The sequence below is a fragment of the Zalophus californianus genome, chromosome 10 (genome assembly GCF_009762305.2).
Source record: "Zalophus californianus isolate mZalCal1 chromosome 10, mZalCal1.pri.v2, whole genome shotgun sequence".
Lineage (NCBI taxonomy): Eukaryota > Metazoa > Chordata > Mammalia > Carnivora > Otariidae > Zalophus > Zalophus californianus.
Genome location: NC_045604.1, coordinates 82,055,667 through 82,080,725, shown reverse-complemented (window position 1 = coordinate 82,080,725; position 25,059 = coordinate 82,055,667). Strand labels below are relative to the sequence as shown.

The following is a 25,059-nucleotide window of genomic DNA, read 5'->3' as shown; positions in this document are numbered from 1 at the left end:
CAGGCGGGCATCTGATGTCGCTGACACAACACTCAGAACCACAAGTACCATCACTCAGAACCATGAGAGCTCCGCGGCAGGATCGCTGAGTCACCATCACACCAAGGGACCATCGCATCATCACCAAGGGACACCTAGAACCGAAACATCGCCAACACCAAGAACTGACATCACCCAGTGACAGCCGGAACTGCAGATGCCACCAGTGTCCAGGGCCCTCCCCTCGAGTGCTACTGATGCCCGCAACTCCAGGGTCATCTCCAAGGCGTTCTAGAACCCCAAGTCCCATCCACGTCTAGAACGTTCCACATGCTACCAAGATCAAACGCCACGGTGTCCCCGGACGCCTGGGACCAACAGCTGCTGGTCCGAGAACGGGGACTGCACACACAGCTCCCTTCACCAAAACACTCGTATTCTTTAAGAAACACACATCTGCATGAACTAGGAGTGAGATCAGGGGGCTTCGCAGAATTTGGGGTGAGGGGTGGATGGAGGAGACCATTCCAGCTCATCGTCACCGCCCGTGTGCCCCGCCCCAGGTCGCACTGGTTCTGTTTGCTGTCCATACACTCACGGCCGAGGAGAACACCCTGGATGCTGAGAAAGCTTTTGTGACCCTCACGGTCCTCACCATCCTCAACAAGGCTCAGGTTTTCCTGCCGTTCTCCATCAACGCCCTGGTGCAGGTGAGGCAGCGGGGTGGGGGGGCCCCCTGGGGGCAGCCTTGCAGGGGTGTAGCGGGAAGGCCCGACTCCATGCATCCCCACACTGCCCGCAGAGCAGGAGGCCGGACAAGGGGAGGGAGGAAGAGGCGGGGAGACAGAGCAGGGAAGCAGGGAGGGGCAGGGGGCCCAGGGACGTGCCAGCCTGCCCGTTCGCTTTCCATACCCAGCATTTTTATGTGGATTCTCTTCCCGTGCTGTCTCCACTCACACTGAGCTGTGACGGAGAGCAAGTTGCCTCGCTGACGCGTCCCCATTTAAACGGCCGCCCTAGGTGGACAAAGTGTGGAATCATTTCTGATAACAGTCTATGAGTCCCTTGGAAAAGCCGCCATCCTCCTGCTGGGTCTCACCTGCAGGATGGCAGCCCGACTGTCCCTGTTATGCTAATGAGGGGGAGCGGGGCTGGGAGGTCATTGTCACCCTCATGGTCCCCACCTCCGTGCACACTGTTTCGCGTGACCCAGAAAGCTTTGTGCTAATGCCTGGCAAATGCATCGAGCTTGGGAGACCGGAAGATTTTCCACATCCTGAGGCACCAGACACCCGAAGCCTGAGTTCTTTTTTTTTTTTGCTCTTTGGGCATCAGTGACCTGGGGCTTTGGTTTCCCCAGGCCCGGGTGTCCTTTGACCGTCTGGCCGCCTTCCTCTGCCTGGAAGAAGTGGACCCTGGGGCTGTGGACTCAAGTCCCTCCAGATGCTGTGAGTGCAGAGTTCGGCAGGAGGGGGTGCAGGAGGGATGACGGGACGGGCAGCGCCAAATGCCAGGTCCCAGCTGGGGCGGGCTGCTGGCGCCAGGATGGCACGTGCGGATGAGGCTGGCAGCTGTGTTCCGTGGAAACGGGCGGTGATGCTGCTTTCTCCCCGGTTGTTCAGCAGCGACTTGTGAGCGCCTACTATGTGCCCCTCTGGGCGTACGACAGCAAACCCTTTAATGGACCAGGTCCTTGCCCTCGTGCGGAAAGGCCAGGGAGATAAGCATGGCCATGTGTTCCTCGAGCTAGAGAATAAAATCGGAGAGGTCACGGGCACCGTTGTGTGATGAGACTCACCAAGCATGGCTTGGTTTTCCCATTCCGCCCCGCAGCTGCTGGGGAGACCTGCATCAGCATTCAAGATGGCACGTTCGCTTGGTCCCGGGAGAGCACGCCCTGCCTGCACAGGTACAGCATGGCCTCCCTGGCAACTACCTTCCCCTTGACAGGAGGAAGATGCAAGAGGCTCCAGCAGCTTCCAACAGCCGAGCACTGGAGGGTGGGTTAGTCTGCCCTGGGGCTGGAAGGGAGATTGGTAGGACCAGCCCCGGGCAGAGAGTTTTGGGGAAGCAAGACTCCTGGAGATGGAGGAACTAACTCCTGGAGATGGGAAGCTCAGACTCCATCTGGAGGCCCAGGGGACAGAGTGAAGAAAACATACACGGGCACTGCTCTCTTGGGGTTTACCTTCTGATGCGGGCACACAAATGAGAAATCAGGGTAAGGGAGTGATGTCGAGGGAGAGGCATGAGTAGTAAGGTGATGATGAAGGGAAGGAATGAGGCTTGCAGGTGTCTGGGAGAAGAGCTTTGTAGGTGGTAGAAACAGCAAGTACAAAGGTCCTGAGGCAGGAAATTGCCTAGACCAAGGTTTATCTGGCTCAGCACTGGAGATTTCTTTGTTGTAGGGGCTGGAGATTTCTTTGTTGTAGGGGCTGTCCTGTGCCTTGCAGGATGTTTAGTAGAACCTCCAGTATCTACCCACCAGCTTCTAGCAGCAACCCCCCACCAGGTGTGACAAATGACACTTGGGGGGAGCATAATCCCTCCTGCTTGAGAACCACTGGCCTTCAGTCTTTGAGACGTAGGAGGTCAGTGTGGCCGAAGCAGAGCGGCTAAGGGACAGAGCAATAGGAGGTTGGGCGTCCTTCATGAACTGCTGGGACTTTACCTTTTCTCCTGAGTGAAATGGGGAGCAGTGGAGGGCTTGAGCCGAGGGAGCCTCATGATCCCCCTTGGGTTTTAACAGGTCCCTGTGGCCATAGGGTGGAGGATGGGCTATGGCCCACGGGCAGGGGCAGAGGGCAAGTGGTGAGCAGCGTAGTGCAGTAACCTAGAGGAGAGCAAGGCCAGTAAACCCTCCTGCCACAACAGGGTGTGTGTGTGTGTGTGTGTGTGTGTGTGTGTGCGCACGCATGCAAGGCTTCATAGGTGCAAGCAGGTGTGTGTGCACATACAGGTGTGAGCATGTGTGCGCATGTGTGTGTTAGAACAGGTGTGCTCGTGTGTCTGTGTAAATGTACGTGTGCACACATGTCCGTGCGTGTGTTCGCGTTTCCGCATGGGTGCATGCGTTTGTCTGACTTTGGGAGGCTGCCTGCGTGTATGCTGTAGTGCACGTGTGCCTTATACGTGTGCGCGTGTGAGTGCGCATGTGTGTGCGTGCACATGCACGTGCTTGGGGCCAGAAGGCTGCTTGAGTCGCCAGACGGACTGGGAGAGGGAAGGATCTCTGGATGAGTCGCCAACGGGAAAGTCCCTCTGAGGTTCCAGGCCTGCACAGACTCAGGCTGGGCCCCAGGGACGTGTCTCCCCTCCTGTGTTGCCAGGATCAACCTCACCGTGCCCCAGGGTCGTCTGCTGGCTGTTGTCGGGGCTGTGGGGGCAGGGAAGTCCTCCCTGCTGTCTGCCCTCCTCGGGGAACTGTCAAAAGTGGAGGGATCGGTGAGGATCAAGGTGAGGCTGCCCCCCTGCCTGTCTTCTAGAATGTCCCCCATCCTAAAAGCCCTCCCTCTCTTCCCCTTCCCCCCCACCCCTGTCCCCTGCCTCCCTGCTTCTCCTCCTTCTCCAAAATCGCTCCTACCTCCATCCCTATCAGCCTTTTAACGGCCAAATGAGTTTGCATTTTAGGGTTCCGTGGCTTACGTGCCCCAGGAGGCCTGGGTCCAGAACACATCCGTGGTAGAGAATGTGTGCTTCAGGCAGAAGCTGGACCCGCTGTGGCTGGAGAGGGTCCTGGAGGCCTGCGCCCTGTGGCCAGACGTGAGCAGCTTCCCCGCAGGGGTCCACACCAAAATTGGGGAGCAGGTGAGGGTCTCGGGGCCCGCTTGCCACAGGGAGGCATGGGAGGTGGGCGCTCAGGACCATTTGTCTCCCTGGCCTGTGGGGCCGTGTGGAGGGAGAGACAAAGAGGAGACAGCGGAGCTGGGAAATGGGGCAGACAGAGGGTCTCGCTCAGGGCCAAACACATGGGAAGAGCTCAATCAATAGAGGCTAATGAGCGAATGACTGCAAACAGAAACAAAAGCAGAGGCGTGGTAGGGATTGGTGGAAGGGGGCTTTCAGCAACAGGGCTTCAGGAGACCTGGGCTCCCATCCTGCCCTGCCCTGCTTTTCTCTGGTGACATTGGTCAAATAGCTTCCCCTCTCTGGGCCTCACCAAAGGGTCTGGGGCAGAGATATCCAATAGACAGGATTTATGCATCTGGAGCTACGGATTGGGCAGGGGTCAGCAAACTATGACCTCCAGGTTCAAGTCCAGTCCCCTGTGCGTTTTTGTGAATGAAGTCTTATGGGGACACGGCCACGCCCGTTCATTTACCGGTGGTGCATGGCGGCTTTGCATGACAGGGGCAGAGATGAGCAGTTGTCATGGAACTGGGGTTAAAATAGTTACTGTCTGGCCCCTTACAGAAAAAGTTTGCCCCGCCCTGGATTAGGGAGTGGAGAGTGAAAAGGTAGGAGCTACTATTAAGGGAATGACAGGGTTTCCTGGCGAGAAGAGGAGAGGGCCCAGGACAGGGTCTGGAGGATCCTCTGTATGGCTGTCTAGGGAGGAGGACAGGGCATCCTGGAGGCCAAGGGAGGGTGTTGCAGAAGGAAGGAGTGCCTGTTGCCCTTCATTTCTGTCCCACTGTCACCTCCTAATCCAAACCTGTGCTCCTCCAGGAACTGCCCACCCATCCCCATCCCCAGTGACCAGAGCTCCATCCCTCCAGAGCTCAGATCCCAAACCATGGTGTCGTCCTTGATTTTCCTCTTTTTCCTACACCCATACATCTGATCCCTTGGCAAATCCTGTTGGGTCCACCTTCAGAGCAGACTGAGTGTTCTGGTATCATCCGTCATCAGTTCTCCCCTACATGGCTGCCCTGCTTGTTTCTGTCTTCACGCCACATAGGCTAATCCTGGTGCAGCAGCTAAAGGGATTCTGTTCAAATGTAGGGCAGACCACATGCTTCCTCTTCTTGGACTCTTCCAAGGTCTTCCCATCTTCCTCAGAGTCAAAGCCAAAGTCCTGACAATTGGCAACAAGGCTTCTCAAGGTCTGGCCCCACTTATCTCTCTGACCCCACCTCCTATCATTGCTCCCCCTTTTCTGTTTCACCCCAGCCACATGGATCTCCACGATATTCATTAAACACCCGAAGCATGTTTCCTATCTCAGGGCCTTTGCACCTGCTTTTCTCTCTGCTTGTAAAGCTCTTTCCCAGGGGTCCACATGGCTCATCCCTCACTTCTGTCAGGTCTCAACTCAAATGTCCCCTTAGTGGAGAGGCCTTACCTGACCACCTTACCCCGCACGCAACCCTGCTCATGCCGGTTCAGCGTACACGCTAATTCTACTTCATTATTCTTCATAGCACATAACACCTTCCCACAGGTGATATATTTTACTTGTTTGTTTATTGATGACGTGTCTCCCACCCCACCCTCACTAGAGTGTATGATGCATGAGAGCAGGGACTGGGTCTTGTTCATTGCTATATCCCCAGAGCGTAGAACACTGGGTGTATAGTAGCCATGTGGAAAATGGGAGTGGAATGATTGAATGAATGAATGAATGAATGAATGAATATAAGGACTGGGTTGGACAACAGGGAGATGACTGGTGTCCCTGAGGAAGGCAGGACCATACGGTGAGGAAAAGAGAACGCAAGCCAGACTCAAGGGAGAAGCGGAAGGGAGGAGAGAACATAGGTGCAGAGTGTGCAGACCACTCCTCCAGGAAGCGAGGCTGAGTGGAGGCTGAGGGGGCCGCTGGATTGCAAGTGTTTGAAGCTGGAAGTTGGCCCCAGAGGACAGGCACAGTGAGCTGGCCCTCACTCTGATGAGCAGGTGTGCACCAGGCCCCTGTCCCTCTCCTGTGGCCACAGGGCATGAATCTCTCCGGGGGCCAGAAGCAGCGGCTGAGCCTGGCCCGGGCCGTGTACAGGAAGGCTGCCGTGTACCTGCTCGATGACCCCCTGGCGGCCCTGGATGCCCACGTTGGCCAGCACATCTTCAACCAGGTCATTGGGCCCAGCGGGCTGCTCCACGGAACGGTAAGTTCAGGAAAATGTGTCAGTGTTCACAGGGCAAAGACAGGGGAATGTCCTGACCCCTGTCTGTCTCCCCAGCGCTCTCCTCCAAGTCTCATTTTCCCCTACAATGGTCAGCTTTGGCTCTGACAATGCCGCATGACAAACAACCCCCAATCTCAGTGGCTTATAACCGTTAATTCTTGCTTTCGGGCCCATGGTTTGACTATTCCAGCTCAACCTCAGGTCACTGGCCGGGTTCCCGGGAAGCCTGTGTCTTCTTGTCTCGAGACACCGTTCAAAGGAGACCCTCTGTTGCTCTGCTGAGACAGAAAGAGGGCAGGAGTACGAGAAGAGGAGCTGCCCCACACTGAGCCCCAGGACACTGCCTGCCCCTTCCCCCCAGCTCTCTCTGGAAGACTGGGTCAAACACAGGAGTGTAATTTCTACCCCTTCCCTGCCCAGACGCGGATTCTCGTGACCCACACGCTCCACGTCCTGCCCCAGGCTGATTGGATCGTGGTGCTGGAAGATGGAGCCATCGCAGAGATGGGTCCCTACCAGGAGCTCCTGCACAGGAAGGGGGCTCTGGTGGGCCTTCTGGATGCAGCCAGACATCCAGAAGACAGTGGAGATGGAGGTATTGGCTGGTCTTGGCCAGCTGTGTGTGCCTGGCTCCCGCCACCCTTGGGGAGAAGGCTCCAAGGATCCTACTGGTGTGACTAGAATGCTCTTGGCCACAGCCTTTGTGGGGGCCCAGGCCTGGAAGCAGACGGCTCTCTGAAGAGGCCACGCATCCTCTCAGTTAGAGCCAGTGACACCTTGTGTGAACAGTGCTAAGGTCTTCTACGTACATTATTTCATTAGATCTGCACAACAGCCCTCAGAGGCATGTGCAGTCTTTGCTGCCCTACTCATGAGCAAACTGGTCAAAGACAGATTTTCTGAGGTCACAAGATTAGAGCTTTGGGGTTGTTCAAATCTGATGTCTGGGTTCCTAACTGCTACAGAGGCTGAGCAAGGTGGTCACTTGGTGGCTAGAGGCCAGAAAGCCCACGACACGCTAGCTGGGGCTTCTTCTTCTTCTTTTTTTTAAGATTGTATTTATTTATTTGTGAGAGAGAGAGAGAGAGAGAGAGAGCATAAGCAGAGGGAGAAGCAGGCTCCCCACTGAGCAAGGAGCCCAACAAAGGACTCGATCCCACGACCCTAAGATCATGACCTGAGCCGAAGGCAGATGCTTAACCAACTGACCCACCCAGGTGTCCCATAGCTAGGGCTTCTAATAACCAGAAAACACAATGTGTGCTGGAAAAATGACCACGCATTAGAAGTGAAGCCGCCGATGCGAGCCCACCCACAGTGAGCTCCCATGCGTGAGCTCATTTAATTATCACCATGCCTCTGGGAGGTCAGGGCTGTCTTTGCCTCCATTTCACAGATGAGAAGACCGAGGCGCAGAAGTGAAGGAACTAGCCCAAGCTTACATGGCTTCTAAGTGGTAGCGCTGGGATTTGAACCTGAGCAGCTTGACTCCAGAGCATGTGATTTTCCATGAGTAGGCTGGATGCTGCCCCTCGACTCCCCGCTACCATGACAAAGCAAGGACACACAGTCAGGGGCCCCCAGCCCCAGACTCTGCCTTGGCTACAAACATCTGTTGAGCAGTGGCTCACCCTGGTAAAAATCCCAAGTGTTGACTCACAGCGTCACCCTCCTGGAGTTTGGAGATGGAACCCGTCTGGCCTGGGGGATGGTCGGAGGAAGGGTCCTTCCTCAAGGAAGTGACTCCTGGGGTTGGCTGGCAGTTACTAGAAAAGAACATTCTAGGCACAAGGAACTGCTGGGGCAAGGCTGTCACGCCATGCACGGTATTTGCTCCTGCTTTCCAGCCCCAAGTTTGTAGCAGGTGTGTGACCGTGTTTGCTGAGTGAATGAACGAAGGAATGGATGAGTGAGTGACTGAAGGAATAATGTTCCCGGAAGAACCCAGGGAGGATGGAGAGCGGTTGCAGGAGCCAGTTGGAAGGAAACGGGTGCTCACACAAGTTAAAGTCATATATCCAGCAGGTGTCAAAGCCAGCGTCCGGACCCCAAGTACTCACCCCCATTACGTGACAGGACTCCTTTGACCTTGCAGAGACAGAACTCACGACCGAGGCCGAGGACCCCAGAGGCTCAGCTGGATGCGGGAGGCCTGTGGGTGGACCCAAGAGGTGAGTCCGCTGTGGTGCTGAACGCAGGGAGGGCATGGGCTGAGGCCGTGTGGCAGGGTATCTGGGTCACCCGCTGCATCTCAGGCAGGTAAGGGCAGCCCAAACTACTCTGGACCCCACACCTGCTGAGTGCCCGCCATGGTGCTCAGCTGCGGGATTCTTCACCTCAATCATCTGATAATCAATTGGCCAAAATGTTGACGTCCCCAAGTGGCCAGTTCATAGAATGACCAATGTGCCCACAGATATGACGAATGGTTTGTCAGGTGGTCTCATTGCCAGAGGGGAGCAGGGCTGGCTCCAAAGAAAGATCCTCACCATAGCTGTTAAGGACCTGCCTGGCCCTGTTGTTCGTCATGCTTTGACAGGCTTGCTGCGCAAAGGGCTTGAGTCTACACTCATGGGATCACTTGGCACAGGCCAGAGCAGAACACACAGGTGGGGGTTCACCAGAAGGCCCGCTGTCCCCTTTTCTCCAGCCCCCTCCGGCCAGGCCATAGCTGGACTCATCGTGGGCTGTCTGCAGCAGAGGAACCCAGCCACCTGGAGCTCTCCCTTTTTATGGGAAGTGATTTTGTAAAACAGAACAATGGACCCCTGGGTGCCAGGCAGTGTGAGCTTTAAGCGCTGGCTGTCGAAGGACTCCAGGGAGATCTTGAGGGGCCTTGGTCCCTGGGGGAAAGTAGAGGCTGGGCAGAGCTTCTCTCCATGCCAGCTAGCCACCCCGAGCACATCTGGGTCACACACTGGACAAGTCCGCTTGTCTTCCCAGTGCATGATAATCCTACATAAGATCAGATAGATAGATAGATAGATAGATGATAGATAGATAGATAGATAGATAGATAGATAGATAGATAGATAGATGGATGTACATAGATGAAGATGATAGATTGATAAATGATGGATGGGTAGATGATTGATTGGTAGCTAGGCAGACATAGACTAGCCCCATTTTACAGCTGAAGAAGCTGAGGCACAGACAGGCTAAGTCAGCTGCCCATGGCTTCACACTCAGCAGGTATCAAGGTTAAGGTAGCCCACTCCTCCATAGATGAAAGGGACATACGAGAAATCCTCAACATTGAATTGTGCAAAATTGACATTCTGCCAAACTGGACTAGCAAGTCTGAGGGTAAACTGCAGGGGCACACGAAATGATTGTAGCAAAGCTTAAGCCAAAACGAAGACTCTGAAAAACCAAGTTTCAAAGTTGGGCAAGTAAGTTCATTCAGCGAGGTGGCATCAGAAGAACAGGCTAGCTCGCCTCTGGAGTAAGATACAGCATTTCACCGGGCACCACGGAGGGAGGACGGAGCATGACGCCCCGTGGTGCTCAGTATGCTCGTAGAATGAATGAGTGAGTGAGTGAGTGAGTGCAGAGCGCACCTCAGGGTTCAGTGGCTACCAGTGGCCTTGAGTGTTGGGTGCGCACACAGCCCGTGGACAGAGACACTGATTTATCCTCCTTTCCTCTCAGTGGCAGGTCCATGAAGTTAGTCCCCGGGAAGGACAGCACCACTTCAGAGACCCAGGCAGGGGTTGCCCTAGATGACCCCGAGTGGGCAGGACGGCCAACAGGAGAGGACAGTGTGCAGGATGGCAGGGTAACCACCAGCTGCTCCCTCCCCTCTGCCCACCCCCCCACCCCTCGGGGCTCAAGACCTCCCATCAGATACAGCACTGGGCAGGGAGCGGGGAGACTCACCTTTATTGAACACCTGCTGTGTGCCAAGTAAAACTGTAGACCCTTCATATTTCCTCGTGCTTATAACCACTCTATAATTAGATGATGATAGCCCCATTTTAGAGGTGAATAAACTGAGGTCTTAAAGAGTTTGTGTTCTCATAGCTGGCAAGGGACCAACCTGGGATTCCAATCAGGACCATCTGCAGCTTATCCATTTCTTTTCTTCTATGCTGCTTTGTCCGCCCATCCATCCGCCTACCTACTCATTCATTCCCGTGTCCCTCTATATTTCCACCCATTCACCACCCACCCCATCCATCCTACTCACCCATCCATCCACCTACCCATCTACTCAGTCATCTCTCAATCTCACCCAGCCTCCCACCCATTCACTCATCCAGCCATCTACCCATCCACCCACTTATCCATCCATCCATCCACCCACCCACCCATCCATCTACCCATCTTCTGTCTATCCACCCCTGCACCCACTTATCCATCCACGCTTCCATCCATCCATCCATCCACGCTTCCATCCATCCATCCATCCATCCACTTACCCATCCATTAACCCACCTATGCATCCACTCATCTACAGACTCATTTATTCATCCATCCATGCATCTACCCATTCATTCACCCATTCACCCAATCACCCATTATCCCACCCAACCATCTACTCACTCATCCACCCCGAAAACACTTACAGAACCCCCACTACATGCGAGGCAATGTCTCTGCTCTGGTGGAAACTGCGTACTAGTGGTGGGGGGGGAACAGCAATCAGGCTACTAAGCAAGGTAATACCAGATAATGATAGATGCTATAAGAAAAAACTAAGGAAGGGCAACGAGATGTGGACCAACCAACTGAGAGTCAGGAGCCTGCTTGGATTAAGATGCTCTGAAGAGTGGCACTTGAGCTGAGCCCTAAAGCAAGGGACCAGCCACAGACAGAGTGGGGGGGGGGGCATTCCAGGCAGAGGGGACAGCAGGTGCAAAGGCCCTGAGGTGGGAAGGAGCGAGGGTGCTAGAGAAAAGAAGGGGGTCCCGTGAGACCAGCAGATAGTAGGAGGTAAGGTCAGAGAGATAGACCAGAAGTTTGGAATTTCTCTGAGAGCAAGGGAAAGCCACGAGCAGGTCAGCAACAGCAACAGCAACAGCAAGATGGGGCCGGTTGATGTCTCCAGAAGCTCGCTCTGGCTACTTCTGGCTGTGTGAGTAACTTCAGATTCGTGGGAGCTGGACCTTAGGCAAGGGTCTTAGCCTCTTTGTGCCTCAGTTTCCTTATCTGTCAGGTGGGAACGATGATGGGGGCAGAGACACATGCCTGTCCTGTAGTATGTGTTCAATAAATCACTCCCAAGCCAGGAAGTGCCACAGCCTGTTCCCTTTACGGCCCCCACTGGCCCTCTGAGGGTTCTGCAGACAAAGGGGTTCTGGAGGCGAGGTAGGGCCTGAAGGAGAGATGGTGCTCCGGGCCGGAGGCACCAAGAGAAGACCGGTAAGGTCTGCACGGTGGTTCCATCTGCCCTGTCGACGTGCTTTGAGCGTCTTACGTTGTCTTTCCTCCCTTCCTTCCCCTGGGGCCTCTCTCTGCCCCTGCCTCCCCTCCATGTGCTACAGGTGAAGGCCACCATGTACCTGACCTACCTACGGGCTGTAGGGGCTCCCCTCTGCCTCTACATTCTCTTCCTCTTCCTCTGCCAGCAAGTGGCCTCCTTCTCCTGCAGCTACTGGCTGAGCCTGTGGGCGGACGACCCCACTGTGGACGGGCGGCAGACACAGGCGGCTTTGCGGGGCTGGGTCTTCGGGCTCCTGGGCTGCCTCCAAGGTACCCCTCCCCGGGGCCCTCCTCACCCTCCATCCTCCCAGCCCCCTCCCAGGTGCTCAGGAGTCCCTGGTCCTCCCGTCCCTGGCTTACCCTGTCCTTCCTGCACATCCATGCAAACATCCTGGGTCCAAGTACAGACCTGCATCCTTCAGATAAGGCTTGAGGGAGTGGGGACACGGCACATTCCCCCTCTCCTGGAGCCCCCAGAGTCTGTACCTGACTCATCCGCAAATAAATGCAGGATCTTGGCCCCCAGTTGTTGGGGGCAGCTGAGGACTCGGGTGCGGACAGACCAACTGCGGTGTTTGGATGGGCCAGGGATAAAATCTGCCCCACCCCAGCGACAGGGAGGGAAGTGAGCCGCATCCCGAGCACACAGATCAGCATTGGGAAGAAGGGGGTGTATCAGTTTCCTAGGGCTGACAGAAATGACCACAAACTTGGTAGCTTAGAACAATAGAAACGCATCTCTCACAGTCCTAAAGCCAGAAGCCCACCACCAAGCTCTCAGCAGGACTGGGTCCCATGCCTCTCTCCCAGCTTCTGTTAGGGGCCAGCAATCCGTAGCTTAGAGTATCTGTCCTGTCTTCACATCACCTTCTCTGTGTCTCTGGATGTCTTCTCTTCTCAGAAGGACACTAGTCATTGGATTCAGAACCCGCCCTAAATCCAGGGTGATACCATCTCAAGATCTTTCACTTGAAAACATCTCCAAAGAGCCTATTCCCAAATAAGGCCACATTCTGAGGTTCCTGGTGGCCTTGAGTTTGCAGGGTGGGGAGGCACACTATTCAACCCACTACAGGGTGGTTCCGTCAAGGGATTGTGAAGGTGGTCACATCATAAGATGGCCACCATGGGGTGGATGGGGGGTGGCCTCAGCTCTCCTGCTCTAACACCCTGTCTCTCTCCCCAGCCCTTGGGCTGTTTGCCTCCATGGCCATGGTGCTCCTAGGGGGGATCCGGGCATCCAGCCTGCTTTTCCAGAGACTTCTATGGGATGTGGTGCTATCTCCCATTGGCTTCTTTGAGCGAACCCCCTTCGGGAACCTGCTGAATCACTTCTCCAAGGAGACAGACACTGTTGATGTGGACATCCCCGACAAAGTCCGGTCGTTGCTGATTTATGTCTTCGGACTCCTGGAGGTCATTCTGGCAGTGACGGTGGTCACCCCGCTGGCTGCTGTGGTCATCCTGCCACTGCTGGTTCTCTATGCTGGGTTTCAGGTAGGAGAGAGTGAGGAGGTTCCCGGGGCCAGCCCACGGCACCTCAGCCAATCCCGTCTGGGCAGGATTCGGTGAAGGAGCTTCCGCCCAGTGGGCATCTGGGGAGAATCCCTAGAAGAATTCCCAGAGGGAGAGACACCACAGTTTGTTTCCAACCCAACATCCTATACTCATCTCTGTCTCCCAGATGTCCACATCAAAGTTCTTAGTAGCTATCGTCGCGCGTCCTGCTACTGCTGAAATCCGCTTCATCTTTCCCAGTGATCTAGAAACCAAGAAGGCATTGCAAGGTCTCAAAGAATGTTGTATTAGGTTTGACTCTTCCTGTTGCCCGAGCAATTGTTTCATTAGCTTTAAACGAAAGGACGGCATCTAATGGCTTACATTCCTAAACCCAGTGGTCGCCAGGACGCTGTCCCTCTCTCTGGATCTTTGCTCCATGGGTCTCCAAGTGTGGTCTCACACCAACAGCATCAGTACCAGCTGGGAGCTAGTTAGAAATGCATGTTCTCGGGTCCCACCCAAGACCTACCCACACAGACACCGTGAAAATGGAGCGCAGGAATCTGGGCTTTAACAGACCCTCCAGGTCCTTCCAATGCATGCTAATTAATGTTTGAGAACCACTGGCTTTAGCTCTGCTTGGCCTGAGGTTGCACACACTCTCTTTCCGGGGGCAGGCCTGGTGGCCCCTGGCCACCCTAGGCCCACAGCCCCAACCCAAAGTGACCTGCTCTCCAGCTCAGCATTCATAGGTCAATCCCAGGAAAGATTAGACTTGCTGGATGGGGGGCGGCGGGGGGGTTGTGTGTTTACCCCGGGGCTCATCACAGCCACCCAAGGGTTGGCATATACTCCAATCGGCTACGCTGTGCCATGCCACCCCCTCCGTGACTGGGTCCCACGGTTGAACTCCACCCCCCCAAGCCCCGCCCCAGGAAATCAAAAATAGAGCAGAAAAAAACCACAACCCCACCACTGTATTCTCTCTGTCCTCTTGACTTGGGGAGGGGCAGCTTTCGGGGCAGGCAGAGGTGGGTCTGAATCCAGGCCCTGCCACTTGCTTGCCGTAGAGACCTGAAGCAGCTGCTTTGTCCGTCCAGGCCTTGGGTGTTCTCATCTGTAAACTGTGAAGCCCGCTAATGCCCACCTCGCATTAATAAATGGTATTTGTAAAGGGCCTAGCACACAGCCTGTGTGTTCAGCGAATGCCAGTCCTCCCTGCCTGCACATAAATGGCAACTCAAACCAAGTAACACTGCATATTATTTGCGCATTGTTATGTTGCCGGCGCCTGGCATGGAAGCTCCAGTTAAGGGAATGAGTTCCACTTGGCCAACTGCCTTCCGTGTCCTTTATGGTTTTGTTCCCACAGTGACTGGGCCCTAAGGGAAGCAGGTGGCCTCAGAGCTGGGAATGAGACATTCACACCAGGGGAGTGATTTCTCAATCCTGGCTGTGCATGAGAATCACCCAGAAGGTTTTTTAAAAAACATACTGGGGCCAAGGTGACCCTGCCAGAGATTCCGATTTACTCGTTCTGGGCTGGGCCGCGGGAGGGTTTTAGAGCTTCCCAGGTGATCTTAAAAAGAACCACGAAACTCTGATCCTGCAAGGAAATGGGAGCCCAGAGAGGGGAAGCAACTAGCCCAAGGTCACAGAGCAAGCTGGTAGCAGAGCCTGGTCGGAAAGTCTGTCCTTGGGGCTCCCTGTGCTTCTCACACTTCGCATCAGTGTCTGTGACTTCTCCCCTCCATACCTGTCCCAATGTAGAGCCTGTACGTGGCCAGCCTATGCCAGCTCAGACGCCTTGAGTCAGCCAGACACTCGCGCGTGTGTTCCCATGTGGCCGAGACCTTCCAGGGCAAAGCAGTGGTCAGAGCCTTCCAGGCCCAGGGCCCCTTTGTGGCTCAGAATGACACAAACGTGGATGAAAGCCAGAAAGTCAGTTTCCCACGGCTGGTGGCTGAGAGGTAGGACAAGCCTGGGGGTTAGAGAGGACACTGTACTCCATCTCTGTCCCCAGAGAGTGAACCAAGGGTCATACTGTGTGGCCGGAGAGATCAAGTGGCCTGCCCAAGGCCACACAGCAAGGCAGGGATAAAACTGAGGCTGCATACCATGGGTGCACTCGGCTTGCGCTGTGAGCGGATGGAACGTGGCCTGCCGAGTCCCCAGGAGCAGGTGGGCAGGAGGGAGAGATGCCAGCAAAAGGGAAGAAGCCTCTGTGGTCAGGCCACTGGCCCCTTGCCTTGGTGAGAGAGCAGCTCTACAAGCCTCCTCAGCCTCTTTTCGGGAATGCAGGCTTTGAGCACAGAGAGCCTGGGCTCCAGTCCCAGCTCTGCAACTTCCTCGCTGGGCGATCTTGGGCAAGTTACATAGGGCGATCTTGGGCAAGTTACATACGTCTCTGAGCCTCATTTGTCAAAGTGGGATGGCTTTCACGGGGTGGCTATCAGGATTCAGTAAATACATTCAGCTAATACTTGTAACAAGCTTACTACATGCCTGACACTGTTCTGGGCACTCTACATGGATTTATTCCCTTAGCCCTATTAACAACTCACGAGGCAGAGACTATTCTAGAGATGGTGAATCTCAGGCACAGAGAGATTTAGGAACTTGCCCAGGGCTGCGCAGCAAATATGTGGTGGATTCAGGCTTTGAATCCAGGTGCCATAGTGTGGAGAGGGCCAAGCACACAGTAGGTACTCAGTAAATGCGAATTCCTTCCTCCTTTGTGACCCAGGTCCCTGGGCCAGCTGACGCTCTCAGGCTGGGTGGCTGTGGGCAATGTCTCACTCTCATACGCCTTCTGGGTGACCTGGCCTGCCTCTTCCTGGGGCCCCAGCCTAGGGAGGAAAGAACTTATGAACATTTAGAAAGCGCCTACTATGTGGAAGGCCCCCTGATTTCCGTGCTACATATGGCACATCTCATTTAATCCTCTCAACTGTAAGGAGCCAGACGTTACCTCATTCCACAGATGGGTAAACTGGAGTTTAAAGAAACAAAGGGACTGTCTCAAGGTCAGCCGTCTAGGAAGTGGCTTATTTATTCATTTGTTGGCTGCTTCACTGAAAACCCATGACCTGTTGAAAAGGTTCATGCTTTCTGGTATCAGTCAGGGTGATGTGGCTTCAAAGACTTGTTAATGTGTATACCTAACTCTTCTGAGCCTTAGTGTCCTCACCTGTCAAATGGGGACAACCCCACTTTGGGGGGGTGTTTGGAGAACAAGATATTATATATAGTTAAGCCCAGAGCTCCCTGAAGACAGGGATTTTAAAACTGGATCACACTGTGTCCCCAGTGCCTCCGGCATGCCCAGCATACAGTAGATGCTTAATACTTGTTTGTTGAATGAATGAATGGTAGAGCAGGGAGTCCAGTAGGAGGGGCTGCATACTTATTCATCCGCTCAATATACTCGCCATTGAGCACCTACTATGTGCTGGGTCCCGTGCTAGGTACTGGGGACAGAGTCATGAACGCGACAAAGCCAATGCCCGCGCCGAGCTCACAACCTGCCCATGGAGACTGATGGTCAAGGGCTGAGTAAATGGTTTTATTATAAAGAATGGTAACTGTTATGAAGTTATCAGTTACATGCGAGAGAGAGAAAGGAGGGAGCAGTCCAGGAGGGCTCTTAGAGGAGGCGACGTTCGAGCCGACTTGGGCAAGAAGATAAGATGGAGGTTGGGTTCAGGCAGGGGGAGCACAAGGGATATGGCCAGGCGTATCCCAGGGACAGAAAACTGGCACCTACTGTGTGCCAGGCTCTGAGCTGGGCACTGGTGAGGCAGGCAATCATCAAACTCCCCCACCCACTGAGCTTGGGTGGGGTCTGGGGTGTGGAGGGGACCACTGCTGGGGACCCCTGTAGGACTCAAGCTGGCAGGATGACCGGACCCTGTGCCCAGAGAAGGAAGTCCTGCAGACAGGGCCCCCCACTGACCAGGCTCTTACCTGCCTCCCCTCGCAGGTGGCTGGCTGCCAACATAGAGCTGCTGGGAAACGTGCTGGTGTTGGCAGCCTCCATGTGTGCCGTGCTGAGGAAGGCCCACCTTAGCGCCGGCCTCGTGGGCTTCTCGGTGTCCACCGCCCTCCAGGTACTCCCAACACCCAAGACAGACAGACCCCTGCCAACTGGACCTTCCAGGAGCCGAGTCCAAACTACCAACCAGTGAGGAAAATATAGCTCTACAGAAGCTTAGCTGGGGGGACCTTCCTGGACCTTGGGCCAGAGTCTTCCCTCACAAAGCCTCAGTGTGCGCATCTGAAAAATGGGGCCGTCATCTCTTCACACACTGTAAAGACTAGTTGACATGTTATATAGAGATAAGGTATATATAGAGAGAGAATGCCTTGCTAAATTTTGTTAACTATTAATAACAATACCTAATGTCAGATCATATGTATGAGGGGAAAAATATGTATCTAAGTAGCATTCTTAATGAATCAAGCATTGTTCTCACAGCTTTACAAATATTAACTCATTTAACTCTGCCCACAACCCCATCAGGGATCCTCTCATTACCCTCATTTTACAATGAGGCAAAATGATGGGAAAATCAGGAGATAGAAATTTCTCAGAACAGAAGTCAGCGGGCCTGGGTCCTGCTGTGTGTCCTTGGGAGGGCCATGCGCCCTCTCTGGTCCTATCTCTCCACCTGTACCAAGATGGGTTGGACAGGCTCCTTTCTACTCCGCATAGAAGGAAGTGGGCAGGGGGGGTGTCCTGGCGGCTGCAGTCGAATCCTATCCCCTTGTCTGTCCCAGGACCTGGGGGATTGTCTGCAGGGGGCCCTGAGGCAAGCCTGTGGGGCGGCCTTGCGGAAGCCGGCCTGACATGCCTTCTCCCACCAGATGACCCAGACACTACAGTGGGCTGTTCGCAGCTGGACGGACCTGGAGAGCAGCATCATGTCGGTGGAGCGGATGAAGGACTACGACCAGACGCCCAAGGAGGTGACTGGGGAGGGGGCGAAGGGCAGGGAGACAGGGCGCGGGGTGGGCCCGGGTCTAGATCCGCTCCAGGCGTGCGAGCCCCGAGCACCATGGGCTGGACCTGCAGTCAGGGCCAACACAGCAGTACCGGTTAAGAGCAGAGCGTGTGGAACCAGGACAAATCCTGGTTCCTGGGCTTCTTCACTTGAGCAGAGCAGGTCCTGCTTCTGAGTGGTGGTGGGGGGGGACCATGAGTGACAGCGGCAGGACACGAGCATGCTAGCAACATGACAGAGACGTCCCAGCAAGATCACAGCCACAGGGGAAGCCCACAGTGCGGGCACGGGGGCGGGCATGAGACCCCGCAGGGAAGGACGGCGGGGCAGGCCCACTGTAGGCACTCGATACGCGCCCACTGCTCTTACCGAACCCCCTGACACCTCCAGGGGGTGGAGGGCCCGTTCAAGGTCCCGGGAAGAGCCAGCGGCAGCTAACGCCCCCTACGGCACAGTCTCGTCCTCCTCGCAAAGGTGAAGGGGCGTGTCTACCCCTTCTAGAGGAAGAGAGGCTATTATTTGACAATTAATAGTGGCTAATAATAATAATAATAATAGAGTAGCCAATACCAGCATTATTTTTATAATCCCAGATATCATTTGTTTTTCGCTCCGCTGTGTTCCATGCCCCCTACTACCCTGTAAAAAAGCAGTAAATATGTCCATTTTGCAGAAGAGGAAACTGAACCTCAAAGAGGTGGGCCATTTCGTGAGACACCTCGGAGAGAGGCTCCTCTGACCCCATGTCCCCTCCTGCCCCAGGCGCCCTGGAAGCTGCCCACCTGTGCAGCCCGGTCCCCCTGGCCTCACGGGGGGCAGATCGAGTTCCGGAACTTTGGGCTGAGATACCAACCTGAGCTCCCACTGGCCGTCCGGGGTGTGTCCTTCAAGATCCACGCCGGAGAGAAGGTGAGCGGCTCTGCCACGTCTTCCTCCTCACGGAGGCCAGGTCCAGCATGAGCAATGCCTCCTCCACACCCCGCTTCAGCTCCCCTGGTCTGCAGACCCACCAACACCCTAACCGAACCTACAGTCTTCCCCAAACTTGCCGCCATCTTGGTGAGGCGCACTGCCCGCCCACCTTGGTGTCCCAGACGAGGAGGCATCTCCCCGACTCCCTTCTTTCTTTTTGCCTCTGGTATTAGTTGAACACCTACTGTGTGCCGGGGCAGAGGGCCGAATGCTCCACGTACCTTAACCAGTTGGCCTGGGCTCAGTTCCTAGCCTTGCCATGGCTGACCTTGGGCAAGTCACTTCAGGTCTTCATCTCAGTTTTTCCATCTGTAAAACTGGAAATCATAATGTCACTCTCCTAGAGCTGTTGTGAAGCTTAACTGAGTTAATACGTAGGGACACTGTCTGGAACAGGGCCTGGCACATCGCCAGGGCTGCAGAAATGTTTACCAGTGCTTTTATTCATTATCATTTGCAGTTTTACTCTGACAACAACCCTAGGCAGAAGCACTAGGATTATCCCATTTTACAGATGTTTAGTCCCATGGACTCCCCACCCAGGCGCACTTCCTTCCCGCCTTCCCCTGGACGGCTCCAGGCCCCTAACCGAGCCCCCCAGCCTCCCGTTTCACCACCTCCCGTCTGTTTTCCTATGATCTTTATTCGGACATGTCGTTCCCCTGCTTGGGACCTTCCGTCTGCTCCCAGCTTCCCTTAGAAGAAAGCCCAAACTCCTGAGCTTGGCATTCGAGGCTGTGCCCAAGTCTCCATGTATTGCCCTGTTGGGGCTTAGCCAACACCGTGGAGTAGCCGCCTCACTGGGCCAGGCGGGCACCCAGTGCTGCCCTCGGGGAGTTTACAGTCTGGCACTTAGTGTGGCTGACCTGGAATCTTCCCCCTCCCCAAACTCTTACTCATCCTTCAAGCTGCCACTCAAGAATCCCCTCCACCATGAAGCCTTCTCTGATTACCCCATTAACCACCCCCATCCCGGGCAGCTTCAGGTCCAGAGTTTGATTATAGAGGGGGCTTGTTCATCCCACTGTATTCAAATGAAGTATGCTCAGTTGCACTATTCCCAGACCACACAGGGAGCTCTTTGGAGCAAGGACTCCTTCATTTCTGTATTCCTGGTGGTTGGAACAGTGCCTCTCCTACAAGGGGTGACACGCGTCATTCACTTCTTAAAACAAATCGTGCCGGACCTCCACGGAGTGTCAGACACTGAGAATGCAACAGTAAATGCTGATGGAGGATGGGACGGTGGGGGCGGAAGGTAATAATGTCCAGAAAGAAGGTTGGATAGAATGGCATGAGTATATGAAAAGGTAATCAGATGAAAGGACGGACACAAGGATGATGGATAGACGGATGGATCTTGGGCACAGGGGAAAGACCTCGCAGAGATGCCCGGGGACCCCCTGGCCCGTCGCCTGCCTTCGTCTGGTCGGGCCTGGTCAGAATGAGCCTCGCCTCCCATCCCCTGACAGGTGGGCATCGTTGGCAGGACGGGGGCCGGGAAGTCCTCCCTGGCCGGGGGCCTCCTGCGGCTCCTAGAGGCGGCCGAGGGGGGGATTTGGATCGACGGGGTCCCCATCGCCCACGTGGGGCTGCACACGCTACGGTCCAGGATCACCATCATCCCCCAGGTGAGGTCTGGGGGGAACGGGGTGGGCAGAGGTGAGAGGCACGGCCGGGCCCGGCTCTGACCCTCTGCCCGCTTCCGGCCAGGACTCCGCGCTGTTCCCCGGCTCTCTGCGGATGAACCTGGACATGCTGAATGAGCACACGGACGAGGCCATCTGGGAAGCCTTGGAGACAGTGCAGCTCAGAGCCGTGGTGGCCAGCCTGCCGGGCCAGCTGCAGTATGAGTGTGCCGAGCAAGGTCACAGCCTGAGGTAGGCTTGCCCCCCACGCCCCGACTGGGGTCAGCCCCGGGCTAATGTGCCCTGGAAGTCAGCCCCATTCAGTCAGTACTCACGGTATGAACCCGTCGCTTATCAGCAATCCCAAACGCCAACACAGGCTCTGAGTAGACAGGTTCTTTTTCCTAAATTCAGTCCCTAAATGTGTCTGGGTGACAAAACCCAACCTTTACCCACACAAGGCTACTTATGGTCTCTCTTTATCCCACTCAGCATTTATTTTGCTGCAAAAGTATGGTGTTTGATTTTGGTGTTTAACCACACGCTCACTGGGAGTATTGAGTAACATATGGTTTATGCTTTTTTTTTTTTTTGAGACAGAGAGAGCACACGCGTGCGAGTGGGGGGTGGGGGAGGGGCAGAGGGAGAGGGAGAGAGAAAATCTCAAGCAGGCTCCACGTCCAGCGCAGAGCCCAAGGTAGGGCTTGATCTCATGACCCTGAGATCATGACCTGAGCCCAAATAAGAGTCGGACGCCTAACTGACTGAGCCTCCTAGGTGTCCCTGGCCTATGCCTTTTTAGAGAAATTTTAATTGTAAAATTCACACACAATTGAGCATCTTTACCATGTTTTAATGTACAACTGGTAGTGTTGAGTACATCCCCACCATTGTGCAACCCATCTCCAGAACTTTGTCATCTTGCAAAACTGAAACCCTATACCCATTAAAGAAGCAGTTCCCTATTTTCCCCAGGCTGCAGCCCCCGGCAGCCGCCATTCTGCTATTTCTAGGAATTTGGCTACTTTGGGTATCTCGTTTAAGTGGCTGGCTTATTTCGCTCAGCACAATGTTCTCCACGTTGTAGCAGGTGTCAGGACTTCCTTCCTTTCTAAGACTGAATGATACTCCATTGTACAGATAGACCACATCTCTTTTATCCATTCATTCATTGATGGATACTTGGGTTGCTTCCGCCTTTTGGCTACTGTGAAGAATGCTGCCAGGTGTATGGTGTGTGCTTTTTTTTTTTTTTTCAAAACCAAGACATTTTGGGGGCGGCTGGGTGGCTCAGTTGGTTAAGCATGGCAGGAAAGCGCCCCAGACACCCTTGGGTCTCCAGGGTGCGGGGTCTCACAGACTGTGTGCTCTCGAGCCTCAACTTCCCTCTCTGTAATTAGAGTAGGACAAGCTCCCGGGTGCTGAGGGCTTTCTCTGGGGCAAGCAGACTACTGAGCACTTTATGTGACTTGTATTGTCCTCACACCCTCAGGAGTCACAAGACTCGTTAATACAGTAACCACCTTGGTGATCATTGTGAGAAGTGACCCAGCATATGCACACGCACTCACTCGTGTGTCTGGCACCAGGTGAGAACCCCAGAATAGAAACAGAAATAGCCGTTTCACTGCTGGGGAAACTGAGGCACTGGGGTTTGAATGACTTGCCTCGAGTCACCCTGCTCAAAAATGGCAGGATGGGGATTCCTACCAGCTCTGTGGACCTGGGACCGACCCACGTGTAGACGTGCATGTGCACACACACACACTCCCCCAACTTCTGCAGCTGTCGGGGGAAGCCCCATCTGTGGGCAGACCCTGCCCATCCTGACGTGCAGGCACACCAGTGTCCGGCCTGACCCTCCCACTCATTCCCAGCGTGGGCCAGAAGCAGCTCCTGTGTCTGGCGCGGGCCCTTCTCCGGAAAACCCGGATCCTCATCCTGGATGAGGCCACGGCCGCCGTGGACCCGGGCACGGAGCTCCAGATGCAGGCTGCCCTCAGCAGCTGGTTCGCCCGGTGCACGGTGCTGCTCATCGCCCACCGCCTGTGCTCTGTGATGGACTGCGCCAGGTACGCACCCCTCTCCCGGCTGGCCCTCAGGGGCTCCCCCGGCCCCGCCACCCCTGCAGCGGCAGAGGAAGCAGGCGGGGTTTAGAGCCCGAGGGGCGCTGGTATGGATTAGAGAGTGCGCACTCTACAGGAGGCAGTACTGATGCCCCGAGGGAAAGGGAGGGGCCAAGGACTCAAGCCCAGCTGATGCTTCCACCCTGCTTGCCCGGGGCAGGAAACTGCAGGGAAGGCCAGACTCTTCCAGAACAGACACGCTGGGCTTTCGGCAGCAGAGCGCCCGGGACGGCTGGGCTGGTTAAGAGCCGCTCGTTTCCCTCTACCCTGCAGGGTGCTGGTCATGGACAAGGGGCAGATGGCAGAGAGTGGCAGCCCAGCCCAGCTGCTGGCCCAGAAGGGCCTGTTTTACAGGCTGGCACAGGAATCAGGCCTGGTCTGAGCCCTCAACCCTCGCCTCGTTGTACCAGTCCAGAGAGACTCCTGTGCCCTGGGGGTGCCAGGGACCCAGGCGTCACTGGTTGGCACTGCTCTCTGGGAGGAAAATGGCAGAAGTGGCCAACCGTCACAGACCTGGGAGGACCCAGCAAGGCCCAGGTCGGTCTGATCAGGGCTCGTCCAGCCTCGTCCCACCCCGAAGCTGAAGTCGCTGGTGGCTCTCTGCGCTGGCTGCCCCGGGGCCTCACCCAAGGGGCTCAAAAATCCACCCATGCCCGGACTCCACCACAGACCCTGAAAATCAACATCCCTGGGGCTGGGGCCGGGGCAGTGGAGCGTGTCCTTTTACAAATTACCCCCTTTATTTTGAGATGGTTATAGATGGACAAGCAATTATGAGAAATAATCCAGAAAGTTCCTGGGTAGCCTTACTCTGTTTCCCCCAACAACAACATCCTGAAAAACAGTAGTACAGTATCATAACCAGAATAGTGACGTTGGTACCATGGGCCGATGCTGTTCGGATTTCCCCACTTTCACTTGGATTTGTGCACGTGCACACACACGCACGTGTCCCTGGGCAAGCTTCTGCAGCTGCCACCACCAGTCGGGATGCCGAGCATGTCCAGCACCACCAGGACCCCTCCGGTCACCATGTTGTGACCATACCCGCCTTTCTCCCACCCGCAACCAGGCGCTGATGCGCTCTCCATTCTGGTATTTTTTTTAAGCTCCCCATAGGATTCCAGGGAATTCCACACCTCCTGCTGCTGCCCCTCCACCCTCATAGGTGAGCCCCAAGGAGCATCTTGTCTGAACCGACACACAGGCCGAGCCCCCCCCAACCCCCCTACCAAGAACAGGCCCGCCCCCCACACCAGCACCTTCAGCGCCAAAAACAAGATTTGCGGAGCCAGGGACTCCTAGGCCCCCCACGGAGAGAATTTGCTCAGGGCACACATTGCATATGTGTGAAAGACCAAATTCTAGCTCCTGGGGGCAGGCGGGTGGCGGTGGGGGGTGGGGGGGTGGGGGGAGGGGAGGCCCACCAGCAGGTGCATCAGTCGGAGAGTGTCCTCGGGAGACTGTTGGAAGCCCCAGGTCCGCGGCAGAGCTGGGCCAGGTCTTGCTCACTCGTCCAGGGGAGGCACCAGCATGGCGCGCTATGGGGCTCGGCCTGTTTCCCTCCGCAGTCGGAAACCTGATACGGCGTGGCTAAAGCCGGCTGCATGCGTGGGCCAAGAAGGACCAGAGTCTAAAATAGCCAAACCTGAGGTCACACAGACACGCTGCGGTGAAGGGCGGCATGAGAACGAGTCCAAGCCTTGGATGAGAACTTTCTGGCAGCCCAGGGTTCTGCCGTGACCTCGTGGCATCGCTGCGGGGATAAAGTTAATACGTGCAAGCGTCTGAGCTGAGCTGGGCACAAAGTACGTGCTCAATCAACTTTCATTATTAGTGTCAATACCGTTCTGTTGGAGGAGCTCCTTGGGTCCTCCGTGGGGCAGAGGGTATACACGCCAGGATTTTTTTTTTAACCGCATCACTACTGACGTGGGGTTGATGATTCTGGGTCGCGCACTGTGGGATGCTCGGCAGCATCCCTGGCTTCTCCTCACTAGATGCCAATCATACCGTCATCTGTTGTGACAAGATGTCTCCAGATGCTGCCAACTGTCCCCTGGGGGATCAGTCACCTGATTGAGAGAGACTGGGCTAAGCCAACCCACCGTTCACCCAGATACACGGACAGCAGCTGTGTTGCTCTATCAGGAAGGGCCTGTGGACACCCACCCACCCTGTCCCAGCCACGTCAAGGGACCTTACGCTGTTCTATCCAGCGTAGGGTTTTCAGCCCGGAGGAAACTAAATCTAGATCTAATTGCAGCTTCTACGTCCCTCCGCCAAGGTGTGGCCAGAAGCTCATTTGGATGCCTTCCAAGTGGGGTCAGAGGGCTGCATCCCTTGCCAGCCCCCAGTCCTG

The 25,059-nt window shown here is 55.3% G+C and overlaps 1 protein-coding gene across 5 annotated transcripts in view; it reads left to right on the top strand.

Annotated features, from left to right (window-relative positions):
* Positions 1–23,987, top strand: part of ABCC6 (ATP binding cassette subfamily C member 6) — a 47,270-nt gene extending 23,283 nt beyond the window's left edge. For 2 of the 5 annotated variants that reach the window (XM_027610952.2, XM_027610954.2), the window contains 19 exons: positions 543–689; positions 1,340–1,427; positions 1,813–1,888; positions 3,309–3,435; positions 3,610–3,786; positions 5,856–6,023; positions 6,465–6,639; positions 8,140–8,215; positions 9,696–9,822; positions 11,531–11,738; positions 12,655–12,965; positions 14,739–14,938; positions 16,951–17,077; positions 17,835–17,936; positions 18,734–18,880; positions 20,416–20,574; positions 20,657–20,823; positions 22,449–22,643; positions 22,971–23,987. In XM_027610952.2, the coding sequence (XP_027466753.1) occupies positions 543–689; positions 1,340–1,427; positions 1,813–1,888; positions 3,309–3,435; positions 3,610–3,786; positions 5,856–6,023; positions 6,465–6,639; positions 8,140–8,215; positions 9,696–9,822; positions 11,531–11,738; positions 12,655–12,965; positions 14,739–14,938; positions 16,951–17,077; positions 17,835–17,936; positions 18,734–18,880; positions 20,416–20,574; positions 20,657–20,823; positions 22,449–22,643; positions 22,971–23,079 (2,886 nt within the window). In that variant the 3' untranslated portion in view covers positions 23,080–23,987. Of the gene's footprint in view, positions 1–542; positions 690–1,339; positions 1,428–1,812; positions 1,889–3,308; positions 3,436–3,609; positions 3,787–5,855; positions 6,024–6,464; positions 6,640–8,139; positions 8,216–9,695; positions 9,823–11,530; positions 11,739–12,654; positions 12,966–14,738; positions 14,939–16,950; positions 17,152–17,834; positions 17,937–18,733; positions 18,881–20,415; positions 20,575–20,656; positions 20,824–22,063; positions 22,161–22,448; positions 22,644–22,970 lie in introns of those variants that run through there. The other 3 variants (XR_003522988.2, XR_003522989.2, XR_003522990.2) reach the window with 3 other exon arrangements.
* The last annotated feature ends 1,072 nt before the right edge of the window (positions 23,988–25,059 follow it).